Source organism: Carex rostrata, chromosome 17 (genome assembly GCF_964058835.1).
Source record: "Carex rostrata chromosome 17, lpCarRost1.2, whole genome shotgun sequence".
Lineage (NCBI taxonomy): Eukaryota > Viridiplantae > Streptophyta > Magnoliopsida > Poales > Cyperaceae > Carex > Carex rostrata.
The window spans coordinates 8,433,056-8,455,833 of NC_135934.1; the positions used below are offsets into that span (position 1 = coordinate 8,433,056).

General features: G+C 34.5%; 4 protein-coding genes across 5 annotated transcripts; 3 read left to right on the forward strand and 1 right to left on the reverse strand.

The window, feature by feature from the left end:
* The first annotated feature begins 1,431 nt into the window (after positions 1-1,431).
* Positions 1,432-2,843, forward strand: LOC144568174 (eugenol synthase 1-like). The gene is made up of 4 exons (XM_078318430.1): positions 1,432-1,679; positions 1,793-1,927; positions 2,027-2,459; positions 2,551-2,843. Exons 1-4 carry the CDS (start codon positions 1,488-1,490, stop codon positions 2,718-2,720), a joined length of 930 nt encoding a protein of 309 aa, XP_078174556.1. The 5' UTR covers positions 1,432-1,487; the 3' UTR covers positions 2,721-2,843.
* Positions 2,844-7,741: 4,898 nt separating this feature from the next.
* LOC144568093 (uncharacterized) lies at positions 7,742-8,388 on the forward strand (the record flags this gene model as incomplete). The annotated part of the gene is made up of 2 exons (XM_078318321.1): positions 7,742-8,261; positions 8,353-8,388. Coding segments are annotated over exons 1-2 (546 nt in total), but the record flags the coding sequence as incomplete, so codon positions are not given.
* Positions 8,389-12,179: 3,791 nt separating this feature from the next.
* On the forward strand, positions 12,180-13,637 carry LOC144568253 (phenylcoumaran benzylic ether reductase Betv6-like). The gene is made up of 4 exons (XM_078318537.1): positions 12,180-12,456; positions 12,564-12,698; positions 12,789-13,221; positions 13,319-13,637. The coding sequence occupies exons 1-4, from the start codon at positions 12,265-12,267 to the stop codon at positions 13,489-13,491; spliced, it is 933 nt and encodes a 310-aa protein (XP_078174663.1). The 5' UTR covers positions 12,180-12,264; the 3' UTR covers positions 13,492-13,637.
* Positions 13,638-18,759: 5,122 nt separating this feature from the next.
* Positions 18,760-21,354, reverse strand: LOC144568236 (protein RER1B-like). Of its 2 annotated transcripts, XM_078318516.1 has the most exons (5): positions 21,146-21,354; positions 20,943-21,021; positions 19,503-19,910; positions 19,224-19,404; positions 18,760-19,134 (listed from the first exon to the last, which is right to left on the reverse strand). In XM_078318516.1, the coding sequence occupies exons 3-5, from the start codon at positions 19,856-19,858 to the stop codon at positions 19,087-19,089; spliced, it is 585 nt and encodes a 194-aa protein (XP_078174642.1). In that variant the 5' UTR covers positions 19,859-19,910; positions 20,943-21,021; positions 21,146-21,354; the 3' UTR covers positions 18,760-19,086. The 2 variants fall into 2 exon arrangements, with proteins under 2 accessions (XP_078174642.1, XP_078174641.1); XM_078318515.1 differs by lacking the exon at positions 20,943-21,021 and having other exon boundaries at positions 21,146-21,353.
* Between the last annotated feature and the right edge of the window lie 1,424 nt (positions 21,355-22,778).

The window sequence follows — 22,778 nt, forward strand, 5'->3', positions numbered from 1 at the left end:
TCTAAAAAAATGTAAAATTTGGTCTCCAAACACATATTAACATGGAGAACAAGATGACCGGTTCGGATCGACCGTTAGGATTTGAAAACTCGAATATAAAGCCGTAGCACGGTAACAACCCATGATATGCATAGAACCATAGACTCACTCATAAAATATAACTCTCTTTATGTAGAAGGCTGTGACTTGTGAGATCGAAATTCGGATGAGAATTTTTTATGAATATTAAATGTAAGACAGTAAGTTTGGAATTTTTTTTATAAATTATAATTAGAGAAAAGTTTTTTATGAAACCAACATGATTATTTATTTATTTTTTTGCAAAAATCATAAGAATCGAAATGACATTTCGGTTCCAGCTATTTTTACAGATTTCGAGAAAAAAAAATACGTTGAAAAATTGTAAAAATACCTGAGATTAAATTGCCATTTCGGTTAAAAAAAAATTCGAGACCAAAATGACATTTCAGTTCTTATGATTTTTATAAAAAAAAGTAATCATGCTGGTTTCATAAGATTTTTTTTAATTATGGTTTATAATTTTTTTTTGTAAGTTTGACTTTCACCGTTTTATTTAAAAGAATAATTGCCCATCAGACCACCACTAATTAATTGCGTCTAAAATACAAACAAATAACATATCAATTATCGGTGACAGATCTATAGGTTAATAAGTCATCACTATAATTTTAAAATTGTAATTATATATATTAAAATTTAATTAAATTTTATTTTGGTAGAATATTTTATATAGTTCAGCTTCTCTCATAAAATATCACGTATAAACTTATAGTCTAATAGTTAGAGCTTAATTTGTAACCGTAAAATATTTGGATTCAATTTCAGCCCACCGCATTATTTTGCATTTTATTTTTTAACCCCCCTGTCAAAATTTTCTAGTTCCGCGTCTGTTCATTCTATTAATTAATCTCTTGATAGATCGATGTCGTCATGAAGTCATATTTCACCAAACTTTTTTATTAATAAAATAAATAATAAAAAAATATCAAAATATGAGTACATATTGATACATTTTTTAATTTAATATGAGCACAATTTCCGTCTGCTATAGTGCTGTGGTATATCAGCGGACGTGATAGGCTATATATTCCGTCCGCTACAATATCCGCTTGTTTTCTTATAAATCGCTCATAAAATAAAATCTGTAGCGGACAGAATAGACTATCCTGTCTAATATTATAGCAGGATGAAAATGTTAAATGTCTGTCCCATTCTTTCTATGTATCAACATTTCGTAAAAATGTATCTTTATTTTTATATATATTTTTTCTTCTATTAATAAAAAAATCGGCATATTTTAAGCATCACTTGCCAGTTGCCAACAGCCACATGTCACTTACTCCTTAGATCTCATTTCTTATAAAAAGCCACATGTCTAACTCTTTCACAAAAATCAGTTCAGTTCCTGACCCAATACCTCTTCTAAAACAACAAATTAAATTCCTCTCTCTCTCAGTGCATGCAACATGGCATCTGCATCTGACAAGTCCAAAATCTTGATCATCGGCAGTACTGGTTACATCGGAAAGTTTGTAGTATCAGCAAGTGCACGGTTGGGCCACCCGACATTTGCGCTGGTTCGTGACCCGGCACCAGCCGATCCTGCCAAGGCCAAGTTGCTGAAGAGCTTCAAGGATTCTGGTGTCACTCTTGTCAAGGTTCTAAATTTATTTTTATATAAATTTCACCATCTTTCTTCTTCTGATTTTAGCAAAGGAAAACTGCCAAGTGCTAACTAATCATGTGTTGCAATTAATTAATTGGTGAGCAGGGAGACTTGTATGACCATGAGAGCTTGGTAAGTGCAATCAAGGTCGTCGATGTCGTCATATCAACGGTCGGCGGCTTTCAGTTAGCTGATCAAACAAAAATCATTGCCGCAATCAAGGAAGCCGGCAATGTCAAGGTCAGAATATATCGAATTTATTTGATCGATCTAATTAATTAATTAAGCTATATATTCTATTAGTTAATTAATTAGTAGCTAATTAAGCCGGCAATGCAGAGGTTCATTCCATCAGAGTTTGGCAATGACGTAGACCGGACGAACGCAGTGGAACCGGCCAAGTCGATATTTGGGGTGAAGGCATCGATCCGACGCGCAATAGAGGCTGAGGGGATACCTTACACTTACGTGGTAGGCGCCTATTTTGCCGGCTTTTTCCTTCCGACTTTGGGTCAACCGGCACCGCCTACTGATAAGATTATTATCTTAGGACATGGGAATACTCCGGCAGTGTTAGTCGATGAAGATGATTACAGTACATACACCATCAAGGCGGCCGACGACCCGCGTACCTTGAATAAGAGTTTGTACCTGCGGCCGTCAGCAAATACACTGACAAAAAACGAGATGGTGTCACTGTATGAGAAGATAACTGGAAAGAAATTGGAGCGTATTTATATGACTGAAGAAGAACTCTTGAAGCAAATCCAAGGTTATATATGTCTTTCCTTCTTTCTATTCAATTTAATTCACATTCATGTCTTCGTGCATGCTAATTAATGCCTTTTATTTTGTAATTTCAGAGTCGCCAATGCCTTTAAATATAATTTTGTCGATCCATCACTCAGTGTTTATAAAGGGAGATCACACCAATTTCAAGATCGAACCTTCTTTCGGTGTTGAGGCAACGGAGATTTATCCCGAAGTCAAGTGCAACACAGTTGAAGAACTCATCGGACGCTATAGCTCTTAATTAATTAAAATCAAAGATAATTGGTTGTTCTAAAATAAGATCATGCGTAGGAACTCTACTGTATTCTGCTTCTGCTTAGAGTGTGTGTAGAAAGAAATAAATGTATCTTACTTTATTGCTTGTGTTTTAATGAAATATCTGCCCCATATATTGCATTTTAGCATGTTGAGTGAATTTTAGATGTTTCTAATTAATTCAGGATTCATTATGCCTAATCAAATTGACATTTGCTCTCAAAATATCGACTAAGATTGTTACAGAGATTTATTACAGTGATTTCGAAATGATTCATCAATTTTAACATTATGTAAACAAAACTTGTTGTAAACTTGTAATTTATTTACAACACATTTGTGGGTAATAACTATATATATATATTTTTTTTGACAAATTGCCTTTGGAACTATTTTTTGACTAATTGAGGGCCATTTAAGGTCATGAAATTGCGAACTGATACTTGTTCTACGGATATTATCCCATACATATTCAGAGATTTTTTTTAAGTAAAGGTTGGAGCTCAAAATATCCAACTATTTTAATATTTACAAAGGAGTATTTTTTTCAAGTTTCAAACATGTGACTTTTCAGATAAAAAATATTGTGTTTGTCATTAGACTAAGGTTGATTCTCAAAAATTTATTCAAAGATTTATTAGTGCAATATTTTTCAAACAAAAGCAACCGTAATTATTTATGTATCTGCGTGCAATTTAGCTACTTTTTTTTTTCAAGTCATGTTTCGTTTCAAATCATTATATCACTAAAAATGATAATATTATAAAATTATTATCTAATATTTACACACAAATTTCTTAAAGCAATTTCAGGAGGACACATCAATTTTTACGTAAACAAAATATGTTTTATGTAGGAATTTATTTTAGAAAACACAAAATTTATATAAGTAGATACTTATTTTAATATTAACGTTTTAAACTTTATAAATGATGGAACTATTTGTAATTAATTTCTTTGATCCACTTTTTAGATAGAAACTCACTATTCATCGCCGCAGAAGATCAAATCAAATAAAATAAGCTGTGCGAGATCTGAAATACAATTTTTTAAATCAGCTTGTGCAATCATTGGAATCTTTTTTTTTTTTTTTTCATGGAGTATTGGTATCAATTTCAGCTTGAGTTGCTGTCCATTCATTCAAATTTGACAGTTTATTTTTTGTAATATCAAAAATAATATAATTAATATCATTTCAATGTCATGAATGTACAAATTTATCGAGTAAAGTTGAAAGTCAAATTACTCAATTATTTAATATTCACAAAGAATTCTTTTATTTAAATTTTAAATTTACAACTCTTACACGAAAAACATTGTCTTTATCATTAAAACAAAGACCGAATCCCAATACACAAATTGATTGGCATCTAAGCACATTTTGTGTAAAGGACATATCTCTGATATTATGTACTAGTTTTGCACTACTGGTAATTTAAAAATCATAGCTTATATGTTCAGATGGTTTCTGTAGTCAAATAATAAACGGAGTTTGTCAAACCTAAAATGGCCTTATATATCATTGTTGCTTTTTACCCATTTTGAGAGCAAACATTAATTTCCCATATATATCTGTTGATATCAATCCATTCGTCTGTCCTCATGTGCAATATATATGGTGTATTGGCAACGGGGAACTAATCATGCCTCGTTTTCTGAGTGGCTAGCTCTAAAACGTATTCATTGGTACAACTTCCTCAGTTATTAATTATTATTGGACCTATGGCAATCTCTTTCAGATGATCAACTTGCCTCAGTCGTGTGTTATTTGGCAAATTTGAAAGCCTGCTGTACAAATCTTTGCAATGGACGGACTATTGCGCCATGTACCGTTCTTAAATTCTTATTGTATATAGATCAAAGGCCCCAAATTAATATCAAAGCCTCAAAGGCCATAAGTCGGGTTGGGCGGGAAAAACAATAAATGTCGGAGCAGAAAGAAAGAGAGAAACGGCAACCGATAAATACTTACTGTATAAGATCATAGGCCCCAAATTAATAGTTACTGTACATGAAGCCCGTGACCTATTTTACTATGCCTTATTGACTTGATGGAGAGCGTATCCTCTGCGGAGGTTTTACCTGCGGTGCTGTGCGGTGGTTTTGATCTTATCCGTTCGTTTCGGATCGGACGGATCAGATCAGATCTTGTCCGAATTTAAAAAAAACTCAAAATTTGGTGAATCCTTAATCCAGTCCGTCCGATCCGAAACGAACGGACCAGATCAAAACCACCGCACAGCACCGCAGGTAAAACCTCCGCAGAGGATAGCGTTTCGACTTGATGAGGCCGCAAGCAAGGCATATTAAACCAATTCCTATGCTTTTTCTCAAAGCATACATACAATTCATGATGCCAAGAAAGAAAGAAAATCTAAAACCTAATCAAGCACGGAACAAGTGCTGAAATTACACAGAAGTGTCGGAAACACAACTTGAAGAAAACAAGCAAACCCGGTATGAAACTCATCAAGACAAGTCAATCCCTGATATGAATCATCAGGGAAATGAAATAACCAAAGATAATAATTCGGAAGAATCAAAGAAATAGCAAAACCTATTCAGGAAGGAAACCCAAAAGAGACTATCAAAGATATAACACAACCCAGTACTAGTGATGTTCACCACCTTGGTTCTAACAACCAAAGCGAAACTAATAATTCCGTGAACAACAACAAAAATAATCCTACAATACAGCAAGAGAAAGTCCATTAACTGATAATCCAAAAGGAAAGGAAAAAAATGATGAAGAAGATTCTATTATTCCAAAATATCAGCAAATGTAAACATCAATGTACAAAGCATCAATAACTCGGTGTTGCGAGAAATTAAGTAGATGCGACACAAGAGATTCAGGCATTCATCTGAGATTCTCAAGGAGAATGAAGAAAGAGAAGATGAAGAAGAGATCGAGGCTACTCACTAGCTGAGTGAAATACAAATTAACTAACTGTGTGATAAAATATTTACATATGTGTTCTATAGGTTAATTAATTTGGTATGTTGTATAGTTCATAAAGACCAGGGCATGTATTTAAATAGTATGAAGGCAGCAGCGGAGAAATAATTTAATTTGTATTCAGTTTTAAAAGGTGTACATATGTATACATAGGCTGCTTAGCTGCTACATCAGGTTGCCTGTTGGTCCTACAATTTGTTATGACAGTTTAACCAAGTCAAATGATTTGAGATCTTTAATTGCAGACAGGTTGTATGACGCTCAACTGTTTCCATCTTTGATTTTTTTTTTTTAACGCCAACCCACCTGATGGATGATTTCCATTTATTATATGAGTATATATGTTTTGAAATTTTACCATTTATATATTTAATAAGAATTGGTTAATAAAATTAAAAAAATATATGTTAGACAAAATTGGAATTACTTATCTAAGGAAGAAGAGTCTATTGGAAGGGAAATATTTTCTAATGTCTATTTTTTTACAGAAAAATGTAAAAGATAGCTCACACAATTCTTAATTAGCTGATGGATATATCTCTCTTGATGATGAATACAATAGGTCCCTAACCTTGTTTGGATGGAGAGTAGAGGGAGGGAGGGAATGGAAAGGAACAAAAACTTTTTGTTGAATCGTGTTTGATTGATAAAATTATATCGGAGGTGAAGGGTACAAGAGATGAAAGGTTTAACCTTGTATCATTTTAATTAATAGAATCGGTTTTCCTCCCAAATTGGGGTGTAACGGATGGAAATGAATTTTGTTACAAATATTTTTAGAAAAAATGATACAAATAACCAACCCTATATCTTACATATATAATTTTCATACAAGATTTTTTTCCTCAAACCTATAATAGTCACCGAATTTCTCATTAACCTCCTAAAATTTAATCAACTAAACAAGAAATAAGACAGAAATGAAAGTTAAATTTATTTTCTCTCATTAATAATTCAAATACGAAGATGTTAAATATGTTAATCTTCTTTTCTATTCCATTCCATTCCTTTCTATTCTTTACCTCCCATTCCTTCCTTTAGAGTACGCTCCAGAAAGGGGGAACATAGGGGACAGGAAGGGAGGGGACGAGAATTTTTTGAGTTTCACTTGCTCCACAATGTAAATACGGAAGGAAGAGAAATTGTTAGAGAGTGAGCGGTTAACCCTACGCGACTGAAAATGGTTACTCCCAAATCGGGGTGTAGACGAAGGAAAAACGGGCCCACCAGCGGATCTGCCAATTTTGCCCTTTTTCCCGCCTCTGTCGACACTTCTCATTTTTGTTTTCCCTCCATAAAAAAAGTGAATCACTTTCCACGCTATCTTCCTCTTGGCGCGGTGCTTTCTCTCAATGAGCTTCTCAGTGTTGCTAGGTAAGTTTTCTCTGATTTCTTTGGAATTTGAACTCCAAGAGTTGAAAAAACAGTCAAGAGAGTAATTGATCAGTTTCAAGATTGTGGCGTTGTATTCTTTTCTTTCTATGATACAACATTTGCTTTTGTTCACATAATCATTTGCAAAATTGTAGTAACTTACACATAGTTTTCATGTGTATTTATTTTGTCTTGCCTTCTAAATTCTACTAATGTATAAATAACATTGATTAGTCCTTGCTAGCAAATTGGCACTTGTGACGAAGCAGCAAAATAAATTTGCATAGTACTGTGATAATATAATTCTGAAATTAGTTATAGTTAAATTTATACAACTTGTAAGGTCATGTTATAACTTCCTCACAGAGAGCAATACAACAAATTTTATTGCAGATTTAATTAAATTAGGAAACCACTTGAGGAATGTGTAGGGTCATATTGTATTTGTTGGACTTACTGCCCCAATCCTCCTTACAAGAATAATTCTTTTGAAGAGAACAGTGCAGTTTAACTAAATAAGTTAATATTATTTTTTTCCCATTTTCATATTTAATTGTACAATTACAACTCAATTTATTTACTTGATATTGAGGAAGGGATGTAATTTTTCTCCACTCTCTGTTCCTTTCCCTCAATGTAACTTGTACTGGTACCAATGACTCGGTAACTTTATCTTTTTCTTAGATGGATGAGCAAAGAAACAATAAGCTAGTTACTTTCAACAAGATGTTGGCAGCTGCATACATTTGTCGTTGTGCTTACCAATTAATGATTCAAGGGATGAGGGAGAAAGCTAATCAAGTTCAACGAGAGTTGAAAGCAGATTGTGATCTCGAAAGAGATAAATTGATGTATAGGCTTCTTCATAGCGGGCAATGTCGTGACATAGTTCGAATGGATGCTAGCTCCTTCCTCAACTTGTGTTCTTTGTTAGAAGAAAAAGGTGGTCTTAGACCAAGTAGACGTGTAGGCATCCATGAGCTTGTTGCAAGGTTTCTCTACACGGTTGGTCATAATGGAAAACATCGTCCAACGACATTCTATTGGTGGCGTGGTAGAGCTATAGTGAGTCATGATTTTCATAAAGTTATGAGAGCAATATTAGACTTAGAACAAGATTTTTTAGTCCAACCTGATGGATCAAGAACTCCTGAAGAAATACTCAACAATGAAAAATTTTATCCATACTTTAAGGTATACTCTAATTTACTTGTAAGCCCATAAAATTCATCAAATATGCAATGTGTTACTCACTCGTCATTACTTTTTAATTTTTTAATGACAGGATTGTGTCGGTGCTATCGATGTTACACATGTTAGGGCAACCCAACAATGAATGTATTGGCTGCGTGTACCTTTGATATGAAATTTACATATGTCTTGGTGGGTTGGGAGGGGACGGTATCTAGCTCAAGAATGATTAAAAATGCATTAACTAGGAGGTACCCTCTTAAAATACCACAAGGTAATAATTTTTTGTAAGACAAGTATATTTTAAGAGCTGCACAATTTTTGTCTTGTAATGTTTATTTCTAAAAACTTTTGTAGGAAAGTATTATTTGGTTGATGCTGGATTCATGATAAAAAGTGGATTAATTACACCATATAGAGGAGAGCGATATCACTTAAAATAGTACTCAACTAGGAACCCGCCCCAAACCTCCCGTGAATTGTTCAATCTTCGACATGCTTCATTAAGAAATGCGATCGAGCGAGCTTTTGGTGTCCTCAAGAAACACTTTTCTATTATTAGAAGCACAACCGAACCACATTACTCCACTGATACGCTGAAGAAAATAATTTCTGTTTGTTGCATATTGCATAATTTTCTGGCAGATAAGGAAGTCGACAAAGATATGCTTGCCGAAGTTGATGCAGAAATTGAATATCGAATACCTGAGAGGCCTACTAATCGAGATGAGGAAAGAGACTCAAGGAGAGGAGAAGCCATGAGAGAGGAGATGACACTTAACATGTGGACAGATTATCCAAGATGATAATCTAGTGAAATTTATAGTAGCTTTCCTTGGATGTCCCTCAATTAAGATATTTGAACTACTGCCCTTTTGTTTGATACTATGTTATACATCATTTTTGTGAATAGAGACTTGTTTGAAGATGGAGAAAATATATTTTGTGATAGTTGGTGATAGTTTATGTGATGAGGAGATATATTTTGAGAATGGAACTCGATATAATATCTAAATTTATGTAAAGACTCGTTTACAATTGATGTAATGTTTTCTATTATAGTCTATCTAAAAAAATTAGGGACGGGCATGTAATTTTGTATATCTTGTCAGAGATTAGGAGAAAAGCAAACTGGTACAGTTCGGTACCGTTACTGGTACGTACAGGGGGTACCGTTACGGCTACATCAAGACTGGTACAGTCGGTACCGTTGCTGATACGTACGGGGGTACTGTTACTGGTACGAAAATTTACTGGTACAGCGAAGAGAAGATCAGGGGCCCTTTTGCATAATTTACAATTTTGCGATAAGAACAACTGAATTGGGTTTTTTTCAGGCTGCACCAATTTTTTATATGTACATGGTTACATAGCTCTTCAGATTGATGCAATGTCTGTATAAGCTATTATTTATCTTAGACTCAAGAATTAGTTGGGCCTTGATTTATTTCTTTCACATGCAAAGCTATTTGAATAGTTAGTTTAATTATGGACTGACAAGAAAAAAAGACTGGTACCAAGTTTTCATAATGATTGTATAATAAATACTGTCCAGACAGGTAACAACATTTGAGCATTTTTTTTGTTTGTGTAATTATAAAAAGGTTGGAGGTATATACAAAAATGTACTGGTGCTTGCATTCTAAGGTACTGCTGGTACACATAATCAAATTACATTATTATAATACTTTTAAAGTTCTTTGTAGTGTGTTAATTTGGCCTGATTGAAAATAGCATTTTATCTTTTAATTGTGCATTTTCTTTTAATGAAAGATTAGCCACATGTGTAACACATTTGAGACAGTTGGTGCTAACGTACCGGTTCAAACTTTTAAGCTGTGATGGTAATGGTACCACTGTTAAGAAGTTGCTTCGTAGATCTTTTCCATCTCTTTTTTGTCTTATCTTATCTATATTCTTGTTGGTTCCTTAATTAAAATGCATCTGTGTTTCTTCTTCTATATTTCACAAATAAGAGGAATAGGAAAAGAAATGAAATAAATAGAAAAAGACAACAATCCGTACCCGCTTACAATATGTGACTAAAATGTCTGATGAACTATAATAATACCATATGAGGGCAAAGTAGTCCTATAAGATAAAATATAAGTTTAAAATCACAAATATAATTTTGACTATCCTTCCCTCTCTTGCATTTGTGGAGCAAGTAATCATTTAAAAAAATTCCCCTCCCCTCCCCTCCCCCTCCTATAAAGTTTCTGGAGCTGGCCCATACTCTCCATCCAAATAGGGTGTTAATTTACGAACTAAAAAATTCTTTACCTCCCATTACCTCTAGATTAATTACTTATTTTTTAGATTTTAATTGAGTAGAAATAAATATAGTTTACATAGACATGATTTAACTTTTCGGATCAAATTAATACATAATCTACGCTTCAAACTTCAAAGATGTTAATTTACAAACCAAAAAAAAAAAATTCTCTTCAGAAAAAACATCTATTGGACAACTTTATTTTTGGATCGGAAGTAGGCCCCAATACATACAAAGCCCAACAATAAAGTGTGTGATGATTTGATGCTCCACCAAACGAGATGGATATATCGTTGATGCTTCACCAAACGAGATGTATGTCGTATATGCATAATGGAGTATGGCTAGTATAATATTAGTGTCATTTTAGCTTATATAGTATAAGTTTCAAAATCAATTGAATCGATTTCAAATGATGAATTTAAACCATTCAAACTGATCTATTTCATTAGTTGTGCGTTTACATTAAAATTTATAATTTTTTAAATTTATTTAGTATTAAGTCAAGCGGTCAAATGTGTGATTTTTTAAATTAATTTTAATACATTCTTTTTTCAACATTTTTACCGTTTGATTTGATACTCAAATTAACTCAAAAATATATAAAAAAATGTATGTAAACGAATCACTCATAAATAAATTGGTTTGAACGGTTTGAATTAGTCGTTCGAAGTCTATTTAATTGATTTTGAAATTAATGTCATATGACACCGATGTTATACAAGCCGGACTCGGCATAATGAGCATTGCATGAAATGGATGGATCGCATATGATTCCTTCAATTGAATGCCAACTCCTACAAGGTTCACACACTTCCTAGGATAAAATTAGATACGAACTTGCATTCTTTTTATTAAATATAAACTCTATATGACTTTAAATTTAATTGTGCAGTTGTTGACAAATAAATTTTGAACATGATTGGTGTTTGTTATAGTGAACCTTATATATTTGTTTTTTTTTTTTAATCAAATATGAATGATGTTATAGTTTTAATCTATGAAGTGCAGGCATGTAATTTCTCACATTATGGAATTAACATAAAATACATGATGGAATTCACATAAAAAATTCGTGCTGGAGAGAGATATAATTATTAAATTATTGTTATTTATGACTTACTGATTTTTGAATATCCGGAATTGAAGAATATTAAAAAAGGGTAATAACTAATTACTTAATTGGATATGGTTCATTGCAATCGAAATCCAGCAAAAATTAAATGAAAGAGAAAGTACGGCCCCCTGCTTCTAGAAAATTCACCCGGCCAATAAATTAAGGGATTGGTGAATCGGTGAGTGGTGGTTAATTAATAATTAGTCTTTATCATCAGTAGACATTTCATCCATTCATTCATTCATTAACGGAGTAAATTAATCAGTACTTCAGCATCAATCATGCGTTGTATTGGGACGCTTTCACTCAGTCACCCACCTCTAATTACGTCCAGGTACAATGAAAGATACATACAAACAACCGATTACCAGCATTCCGTTCATTCAATTAATTATTAACCTCTTGATAGATCGATATATATGTCGTCATCAAGTCATATTTCAAGCATCACTCACCAACAGCCACAACAACAGGTCACCTTAATTCATTGATCCCATTTCTTAATTATATAAAGACTTGACTCATCTCTGTCTTCCACAAAATTAAATCAAGTTCCTGACAACCCACATCTTCCTAAAACAAAATTAAGTTCCTCTCTGATCAGTGCATGCAGCATGGCATCTGCATCTGACAAGTCCAAAATCTTGATCATCGGCAGTACCGGTTACATCGGAAAATCTGTGGTATCGGCAAGTGCCCTGTTGGGCCACCCCACATTTGCACTGGTTCGCGACCTCGCACCGGCCGATCCTGCCAAGGCCAAGTTGCTGGAGAGCTTCAAGGACTCTGGTGTCACTCTTGTCAAGGTTATTTTTTTTATATAAAAATTTTACTTTATTGCTCCTGATGATTTAATTAAGCAATGGAAAATTGCTAAATAATTATGTGTTGAAATTAATTAATTGATGAGCAGGGCGACTTGTATGACCATGAGAGCTTGGTAAATGCAATCAAGGCCGTCGATGTCGTCATATCGACAGTTGGTGCCCTTCAGATAGCTGATCAAACAAACATCATCGCTGCAATAAAGGAAGCTGGCAATGTCAAGGTAAAAAATACAAAATTTATTTGATCTAATTAAGCTATTCTATAATTATTTAGTAGTTTTTGAGCAATGTGCCTAACTATAAACATGCAGAGATTCTTTCCATCGGAGTTCGGCAATGACGTAGACCGGGTGCACGCAGTGGAACCCGCCAAGTCGATATTTGCAGTGAAGGCATCAATCCGACGTGCCATAGAGGCCGAGGGGATACCGTACACTTACGTGGTAGGCGCCTATTTTGCTGGCTATTACCTTCCGACTTTGGGTCAACTGGCGCCGCCTACCGATAAGATTATTATCTTGGGAGATGGAAATACTCCGGCAGTGTTTGTCGATGAAGCTGATTACGGTACGTACACGATCAAGGCGGCGGACGACCCACGCACCTTGAACAAGGTTCTGTACTTGCGACCGGCGGCAAATACAATCACCAAAAACGAGTTGGTGTCATTGTATGAGAAGATAACTGGAAAGAAATTGGAGCGTATATATGTTACTGAAGAACAGCTCTTGAAGCAGATCCAAGGTTATGTCTTTTCTTATTTTCAATTTAATTAATATTCATGTCTTCATGCTAATATGCTTATATCTAATTATATAAATGTTGATTTTGTAATTTTCAGAGTCGCCAATTCCAGTAAATATAATTTTGTCAATCAATCACTCAGTGTTTATAAAGGGAGATCACACCAATTTCAAGATCGAGCCTTCTTTCGGTGTTGAGGCAACGGAGCTTTATCCAGAAGTCAAGTACACCACAGTCGAAGAACTCATCAGACGCTATACCTCTACTTAATTAAATTCAAAGTCAAATGGTTGTTATAAAATATGATCATGTGTGGGAACTGAACTGTGCTTCTGCTTTGCTTCTGCTGTGTGAAAATAAATAAATTATCTTACTTTTTTGCTTGTGTTTTATTTTTTAATGAAATAATTAATTAATTCCCTTATGTATTGTGTTAGCAGCAAACGCATGCGTCTGGAACTAAAATCTCCTTTTTGATCTGATGATTTTTTTTTTTCTAAAAACCGAAGACTCTAGAGTCTAGGAGCAGTCGCATCGAAATTAAAATATGTGGTGCTCGCTTGGAATCAATATCCTCTGAGGTAACAGAATATTTCTGTTCGGATCACAGCGGTTCGATTGGAATCTAGATCAATTCAGTCCCAAGTGCAACATCGCTTTTAATAATCATGCGGATTAGGAAATAAATATATAAATACTAGTATCGTACCCGTGCATTGTAACGGGGGCATTTTATAAGATAACAAAATAATATTCTCATACCAAATGACATATTCGTGCGATGCAACGGGAACATATTATAAGAGAAAAAAAAATAGTTAGCATACAAAATGACATATTTTCAATGTATAACAATTTAACAATTCTCATATAAAATCCAACAAACATAATCATAATTGGAGCACCAAGACAACCAGGTCAACAGTTCAGCAATAAGTTTTCAAAGTTCTTTTCTTTATTTTGAAGCATTAAATTTAATATTAAGACAAGTATATAATACACACATTCATGTTTCCAATGTATAACGAAGTTTCATCAGATTTTGCTGTCAAACAGTAAAGTGCTGAACTTCATTAGAAATTTCAAATTCAAGCATAACTACATTATGATTACTCACGGCCATGTTTTCAATGTATAACTGATCTTCTTCCGAAAGCCTAGATAAAGACAAAAAGCTACCTTGACTTCCTTCTATAATCTCTTCTCCCACACATATAATTTGTCCAAAGTCAGAGAAATGCCGAGACGGGTCAAATCGTTAATGTCACCATTTGGCAGTGCCTACAATAGAATTCCCACTTGCTTTTCCAGTTTTGCCCCTAGATAGATGCTTGTGAGGAAGACAAGAGTTGGGCAATATGGGAAAAGGGTAGATCCTAGAAGAGATGGCTGCACCAACATTTACAAGAGCTATTTTCATTGCTACCATTAATTGTAATGATGTAAAGAGAAAAAGATAAATGCTAAAAAAAAAACATATTGTGACTATTGTTTACAAATTGCACAGAGGTCTCTCTCTTTCTTAATAAATAAAAATGATCTTCGAATCATTGAGAGGGGAGAAATAATTTCCCAATTACTTCACAAGTTTAGGGCATTTGGGCAAATTTCACAAAAGAGATATTTTTTTTGGACACAACTCATTCACAGTTCGACACAACTCGTTGATGTAATCTATGGCATCTGACATTATTGTTGCCCTATCATCCTATATATAAATATATCTCATATGCATATATTTTTTTGAGAAATTATTAATACAATTAACATAAACAATGAAGCAAATCTACATGTACCTTGATTCTGTTGGGGATCACTGGATCAGAGCCTTGAGCAATTCAAATTTCATACTTCTCACTAACCCTCTCTCTCATTTGCTTTTCCTACTTCTTAATTTATTCCCTTCAGTGCTGAACCACCGCCTCTCTGCCTCCTGGCCACGCCCCGCATGATTTAATATGGCTTGATTGCTTCTTGCCAGTAACCTGGCTTGAAGTTGTCATGAATTAGTATTTGTATAAACATGATTACAAGGATTGCAGCATTGGTGGGTATAATAAGGGGTGGTATTTACCAATGAAGTTCTAACTGGTACAGGAGTGAAGTTTTTTACAGTTCTAAAATCAATTTCAAAAACTTTTTTATCTTGTTGAAAAGAGGGATAAATTACTGAACCCCTAACTTTAAAATTGACAGAAAACCAACTAAATCGTGCAAATTTTGAAAGAAAGACACCAATTTACTGAATTACTAAATCCCTAACTTTTATGTTCTTTCTTGATATTGCATTTAGAGAGAAGAAGAGCGACACAAAATGGACAAAAGGATTTCTTGTGAGGCGAAGAAAATTTTATGTTATTTCTCGATTCAACTTTTTATTGGGCAAAGCGACAGAGAGAAACTTACGTGCTCTTAGGGGTTCCTTGCACGGGGGAGAAACAGCGATTGACACCGGAGCAAGCAATGGTTAAGCTGTCCTGACAACAAGTGAGAGGGAGAGCGCCGGGTCGAAGAGTGCGACAGAGAAGAGGCAGAGACCAAGAAGGAGATGAGGCGGCGGCGGATCTGGACGGCCTAGTGATGGAGGCGCTGCAGATAGAGGAGGCACACCAGGGATGGAGGAGAGTGCGACTCAGGGGGGTCAACAAAGAGGGTTCGTGGAGTAGAGGAGGGGTCGTGAAGGTGAAGGTTGAGTCGGGGTGGAAGGACGCTTGGCTGTTTTCGCGTTCGACAAAGAATCGTCGAATCGTCGTTCTGATCATAGCGCTATGAAAAGTCGCTAAAAGGCAGCTTTTTTTAATGTTGATTGCATATATCGTGTGGTCATTTGTGTAGTGAGTACGGTTTCAATTAATTTTAGACTTCTACACATATAAAGAATGTATTTAATCTAAGAAAGACAAATTATTTGATTGTAGGGTTCAGATTCAATCCGATTTTAAATCAATAAATCCCAGCCACACAACTTTCTGTCATCCAATTCAATTTAAGGTGCATAATATAGAAAAGAGATGCTATGATCCTAAGGGGATTGTAGAGTCTTAAAATTCCAAATCCAATTTTTCATTGGGTTTGAGATTCGTGCATAAAAAACTTCTATAAAGATTTCTACAACTCAAAAAATGAAAGGTTAGATTTGAAATTTTAAAACTCTACAATCCCCTTAGAATTGTAGCATATTTATTTCCTACAGATTATGATTGAACGGTCCAGACCAAACATAAAGGGAACGACTAAGTACCCCCCCCCCCCAATTTAGTCTCCTATCTGCCCCCCGCGCTGAAAGATAAAATAAAAGTACAACGGGAGATCACTAATTGACGCGCACGTGGTAACTACTGCCAATGATCAGAGTTAACGCGATTTTATTCATCGTCAAAACATATAGTATTCATACTTATTATCTATAATATTCGTCATATATAAACACAAACTGGAGGGGACCATTAATATTGGGGACCAGTAATGACCAGAGGGACCACTGACAACGTCTGACAACCTGGATTGGGAACCGCAACCGTCTGAAAGTGACATTTGTCAAGATTGGAGACCACTACAGCGAATCTATATACTAATTATTAAGTATTCATATCTAACTAATGAAGTATTCATTGTTGACAACATAAAGTATTCATATATATAAGTATTCATATCTAGCAACCTAGTATTACAGGAAGTGTTCACATCTGACACTAATAATATTCATACTAAAGATTATGAAGTATTCATACATGTATGCAATAATTTATACAATTCAAAATCAGACACCTCTTCCAAAATACCTATTCAATTCATTTAAAAAGTTTTTTTTATAGTAAGTATATCGTGTTCAAATCTAACTAATGAAGTATTCATATCAAACTAATGAAGTATTTATAACTAATTAATATAAATATGAAGTATTCTAATCTAACAACACGAAGTATGCTTATCTAACTAATGAACTATTCATATATAATTAATGAAGTATTCATATGTTGCACTCTGACAACCTTTGCTGGGCTAGCATGGACCCCCTCCAATGGTGCACCACGCTCTCCCCACCAGATCTTGACGGTGCACCACGCTCTCCCCATCAGATCTCAACGGTGCACCACGCTCTCCTCGCCGGATCTCGACTGTGCACCATGCTCTCCTCGTCAGATCTTGACGGTGCACCACGCTCTCCTCGTCAGATCTCGACAGTGCACCACGCTCTCCTCGTTGGATCTCGATGATGCACCATGCTTTCCTCGCCGGATCTTGACAGTGCACCACGTCGAGAAAGAGAAGAGGCGGAGGCTATGAAGGCCGTGAAGAGTGTGAATTTCGTTTTTTTGCTTATCGGGAGAGAGAGAGGGGTCAAGACAGTTAGAAAGAATAACTAAAATGGGAAGATAGTTATCATAGATAATTAAGGGCCAAGGAAATTGTTAAGACTAAAATGAGAGGATGAAATCATTACTCAAACATAAATATTATGTTACTTAGGTGATACGAATTCGCTTGCATGTGCTTCTTGTCTCCACGTGGACTCACCGATTCCTTGAAGGAACAATTTGTAAAGATACATTAATTTCTGAAATACTTATCTCTAATTTATATGTTTTCAAAACTCCTTTTTAGGTTTTACTATCTAAATAAAATTACTGGTTTCTATCTAACATAAATAGTAAAAAATTTCCGAAAAATATTTTTTTTTAATCTTCAAATACATTTTTACATAAATATCATGTTAAGCTTTGGAAACAGAGATAAGTACGCAAATAAAATCTGCTTTAATATATTCACATCATGTTCGGTGTAAATAACTTAAATTTAAGATCATAAATATGAACTAAATTAGTATACAACACGCACAGCACAAACGATGAAAGGAATTATAAGTACATTATAGTTCAATTTTATGTGTAATATTTGTTGAATCTATTAGAATTAACACAACTTAATTTGTAAACATGTAAAGACCTAACTTAGATGTTGTGTGCAAGTTTTGGTGATTTTTAAGAACCATAAATGTAATCTGAATTGATTAAAAATACGAAAAAACACACACACACACACAGTAGGACTAAAATTTTGAAAATGCAAAAATACTACTTAAATGTTACATGCTAATTTTGATGATTTGAGAATCTCAGCTTAGATATTACATGTGAGATTCTCTCCGTAGTTATATAATAAACATAATTCATCTAACCTGATTGGCCTTATTTTTCGCTTTGTGCCCATTTTCAGAGTTATCATTTCCCGTGAAATTATATCAATTCATTTGTCGTGTAATTAGTTTAACTCCGTCTCCCTTCATGCTTTATAATTTCCCATGGATTTACATCAATTCAGACTTTAGTTTTCGCTCGACTCCCTTCATGCATTTCTTTTTTAGTGCTTAATATTAACTTTGATATATAAATCCAAATTACACAAAGAAAACCTTTTATAATAGATGAAGCACATTTAAATCTACAACCAAAAACACCTTAAAATGCATCAAAAGAAAAGGTGTGTACATGAGTTCTTTTTTTTTTTTTTTATGTTAAAGCAAAGACAAATATCATCTTTTGTAAAAGTGAAGATGCTCATCTTTTCTACTGACAGTGATAGCAAGGCCAAAATAAGTATTACGTAAATTCAAACAGGAGAAAGAGAATTATAACCAAAAAAACATATGAACAGATCAAATCAGTCTCTACGACCGAAAAATACTCGCTTGCAATGAGCAATTTGCATTAGCATTACCCAGTAAAAAAATAGGGAGAAAAGAAACAGTGAAGATATTCTGATTCTATCACTAAAAATAATACAAGTGTTGCACAATATTAGACCGATCGAGATGTCAATCCTTTCTTGCATGGCATGTATGTTTCACTTCCAATTATTGCCTCATTAATCAGCTGCACCACTGTTTCCTGAACTTTTCTTGCCTCCATAAGTCTTCACAAAACAAACTTCACATATTTAGTTCAGCATAGTATAAATACTAGAGATAGAGAGAAATAGAGAGAGAGAGAGAGAGCAGGTACCTGTTTGCCAAAACTGAAAGGCACGTATCGGTACTTGACCATGTGCATGATCTGGCGCTTCATGGTGAGTACGAAGAGCACAATCCAATAGCTGAGAAGTATCGGCCAGAACACCGGTACATCAAAAACTGAGAAGAATGTCATCACAAATGCTATCACAAATGCCTTTGTAATTGCATACCTGTTTAAGCAGACACACACATGACAACAAAATTAAATTAAGATTCAAAAAATAAATAAACAAATAAATGAAAAAGCAAAAGATTTACTTGCTCATACCAAAATTTGAACTCAGGAAGTCTTCTTATAAATGGTTTAAATTCATCAGAGCCCTTGGTGGGTAGTGAGGGTCCATCTGGCACCTCCAATTCAGGGTCCACCATGGGAGATAAAAACCCAATAAGCAAATTCAATAAATAAATCCCCAACCCGTAACTGACGATGTAAAACCCTTGTACGATATAGACCCGCAGCGCGTAAATCAGAGCTACAGAAAGCGTCCCCAGCCATCTCCCCGTGACATGTGGGGTTGATTTGTCCAAATAATATTGGAACTTGCGGGAGACCTCGCTTCTCCATTTGGCTATAGCATGTCCAGGCCCACCATCAGTCATAGATCCATTGGGCCCCTCCATGTGCAGCTCCTTCCTTGTATATTAGGTTTTTTATTTGAACAAGGAATGGAGCCTGGAAAAAAAAAACAAGGGAAGAGGGGGGTATCAGCTTTCTTTTCTTCAATATCTTTTTTAAATCTTATGTATGGAATTGTAAAATAGTCTGTCTAAATTTACGGACCACAAATATTTTCAGCTAAAATTAGTTTACTGATTTTTTTTCACCTAATTTTAGTACATGGAGATTGGTTAAAAATGGTGATACTACTCTGAGTTGGGGCAATGCATTTATGTATATTAAAACTAAGCAGATCTACAGAACTAGATTTAAATAGGCCAAAAGGAAGCAATTCAGGATAAAACTTGGCAAAGACAATTGAAACTAAGCAGATCTACAGAACTAAATTTAAATAGGCAAAATAAAAGCAATTCAGGATAAAACTTGGCAAAGACAAAAAAAAGGTAAATAAACAAATAAGTTTGGCAGTACTTACATTACAGTAGAGCTAGTACGGAAAATAATATATTAAATCTAGCTTACAATTTAACAAAGTAACCATGATTGTATTTACACTTGGCATATTTTTTCTTAAATGAAAAACCTCAAATAATGTTAGGTGCTAAATCTGAAAGCAGTAATTTGTATGATTGGAGATGGTTTAGTTACTGAGCCTCAAAGGACTAATTCCCAGGAAATTAATACAAAAAATAAAAATATTCCCTGTAGTGGTTTTAACACCAAATTGGCATTAATTAATTTCTGTTGTACATTAGATTTAGTCCAGAATTAGGGAGCAGAGATCAAGCTCTTCATGCAATTTTTTTTTCTACATTGACCAATGCACACAGCACAGCAGTGATGTGCAATGCTACTTTCAATTTTAAACTACTAAAAAATAGATAAAATTTATATAGTATATTGATATAAATGCACAGATCTAAAGGAATTTGATAAAATCAACAAAAACCATCCCTGGTTATGTTCAACTGTGATTACGCAGAGAGGCTAAAACCACAAATGAAGAGAAAAATTGATACGTTAACCAGAGTTCATCGATTTCCCAAAACGAATATAATAGATAGCCCAGCAATTTCATCCACCAACCGGATAAATCGTAAATGGGATGCTACATCTTAATCGTAAAGCTCAATCAAGCTAAATGGCAATACACAAACAACAAGATCTAGAACAGCTTGTAACAAACAGAGGAGAAATAAAGAGGAATTGTCAACGAACACTGTTAATCGCCTCCGTAACATAACATTATAAAGAGCTAATAAAAGACAGCAAATCTAGTGAAAACAAACCTCAAAACGCCACGTGGCAGCCTCGAGGGCGAGCAAAAGCGAGGCGATGCGCTCGGAGCCGAAGCCGGAGGCTGCTCTCCAATCGAGCGCGCTCTAGAGAGAAAGAGAGAGAGAGAGGAGAGATTTATTTTAGACGCAGCAAAGAGGAGATGACAGGCATCTCTTTTCACAAAGAAGAAAATTATTTACGCCGACAAAAGAGTGCCATACCAACCCGGATCCAATAAGGATATACCCCAATATGCGAACGTATTTTGCCTTTATGAATTGGTAAATGGGTTGGGAAATAAATCTGCTAAGATCCTGATGGATTGTAGGGTCCTACGATTCTAAATCCAACCTTTTATTTTTTGGGTTGGACGAATCTCCAAAGATGTTGTTTTTTATGAACGAATCTCAAAACAAATGAACCTACAATCCCTTTCAGGATCGTAGCAGATTTATTTCCAAATGGGTTGTGACGCACTTAGACATGCAAAATCCAGATCCATTTAGCCTGGTTTAAAGCCCATTTAAGAAATAGAATTACAAACAGTTTTTTCAATTTTGAAAACAAATCAGCACAAGTAAGCCCATTAAAGCCTGCCTGCTCTGCTTATTGCCTCGTGAAATATGAAAAATTATAAAATTCGTATAGATTCTCCTCTCCTTGAGCGATGCATATACATAATTACTGTATCTGCATGTTAATATATTATCCACATTTCTAGCATAGGCCAAGATTTTACCTTGCATATCATAAAGTAGGTCAAGTAAACAATCTTTTCCTTTCCAAGGAAAAGCAAAGGAAAAAACTACAGAGAGAAGCTTCAACAATGGTTTCTTCTCATCTTTTTATGAACTCTCCATTATCTCACACGAAGCTTTTCTTACTAAATAAAACATGACAAGATAGTACAATGTCAATACTATCATTGTAGCTAATATTATTTTTTTTTCTCCTTTCTTTTTATATTCAAATTCGTAATCATTTTAATTACAATCCTAAAAAGTAATTAAAATAATATTTAGGGTTTTCAATTAATTACAATCCTAAAGAGTATCGCCGCCGCCTGATTGTCCGTTAAAGTTTGCTCTTTGTATAAACCCTATCTAGTCGACGGTCTTTGAGCTATCCCTCCTAGCTAGCTCTAATACAAAATTGCGCCGCCATTCTTTTCTCTGTATTTTGTTCCTCTTCATATTTTTTTTTTCCTTGTAGGATGGATCATCTTTGCACTGGAGAATACAATGCTTTTTCCTCAGGTTTAATAATACTTGGCTTCCATGCTTTTTGTTCAGGCAACACTATCTCAATCAGCATCAATTTGAGAAGATTCTAAACACTAAATATAAGTATACAATTTATTTTAGGACAGTGATAATTAACCCCGCAAAACCAACTCCGCAATTAACCCCGCACAAAATGTCAAAAAACTCCAGCTGTCATTTTTTTTCATAAGGTATTAATACTTACGTACAGAAGTATTTATCTTGAAGAACGAAAGTATTTATCCCTAATCACGAAAGTATTTAGGGGACCATGCACATTTTTTTCATGGAGGGTGGGGGGAATCTCAAATCACATGGGGGACCATGCACATTTTTAGAGGTGGGTTTTTTTTATCTCATTTCAATCTCGTCCATATTTCTC

Excerpts from the sequence above, each read along its gene's own strand:
- LOC144568236 (XM_078318516.1), bottom strand. The coding sequence starts at position 19,858 with ATGGAGGGGCCCAATGGATCTATGACTGATGGTGGGCCTGGACATGCT. Across the intron at positions 19,405-19,502 it reads CTTCCTGAGTTCAAATTTTG|GTATGCAATTACAAAGGCAT; the intron begins GTATGAGCAAGT and ends CTGCTTAAACAG. Across the intron at positions 19,135-19,223 it reads CTTTCAGTTTTGGCAAACAG|ACTTATGGAGGCAAGAAAAG; the intron begins GTACCTGCTCTC and ends TGTTTTGTGAAG.
- LOC144568253 (XM_078318537.1), top strand. The coding sequence starts at position 12,265 with ATGGCATCTGCATCTGACAAGTCCAAAATCTTGATCATCGGCAGTACC. Across the intron at positions 12,457-12,563 it reads CTGGTGTCACTCTTGTCAAG|GGCGACTTGTATGACCATGA; the intron begins GTTATTTTTTTT and ends ATTGATGAGCAG. Across the intron at positions 13,222-13,318 it reads GCTCTTGAAGCAGATCCAAG|AGTCGCCAATTCCAGTAAAT; the intron begins GTTATGTCTTTT and ends TGTAATTTTCAG.
- LOC144568174 (XM_078318430.1), top strand. The coding sequence starts at position 1,488 with ATGGCATCTGCATCTGACAAGTCCAAAATCTTGATCATCGGCAGTACT. Across the intron at positions 1,928-2,026 it reads AGGAAGCCGGCAATGTCAAG|AGGTTCATTCCATCAGAGTT; the intron begins GTCAGAATATAT and ends CCGGCAATGCAG. Across the intron at positions 2,460-2,550 it reads ACTCTTGAAGCAAATCCAAG|AGTCGCCAATGCCTTTAAAT; the intron begins GTTATATATGTC and ends TTGTAATTTCAG.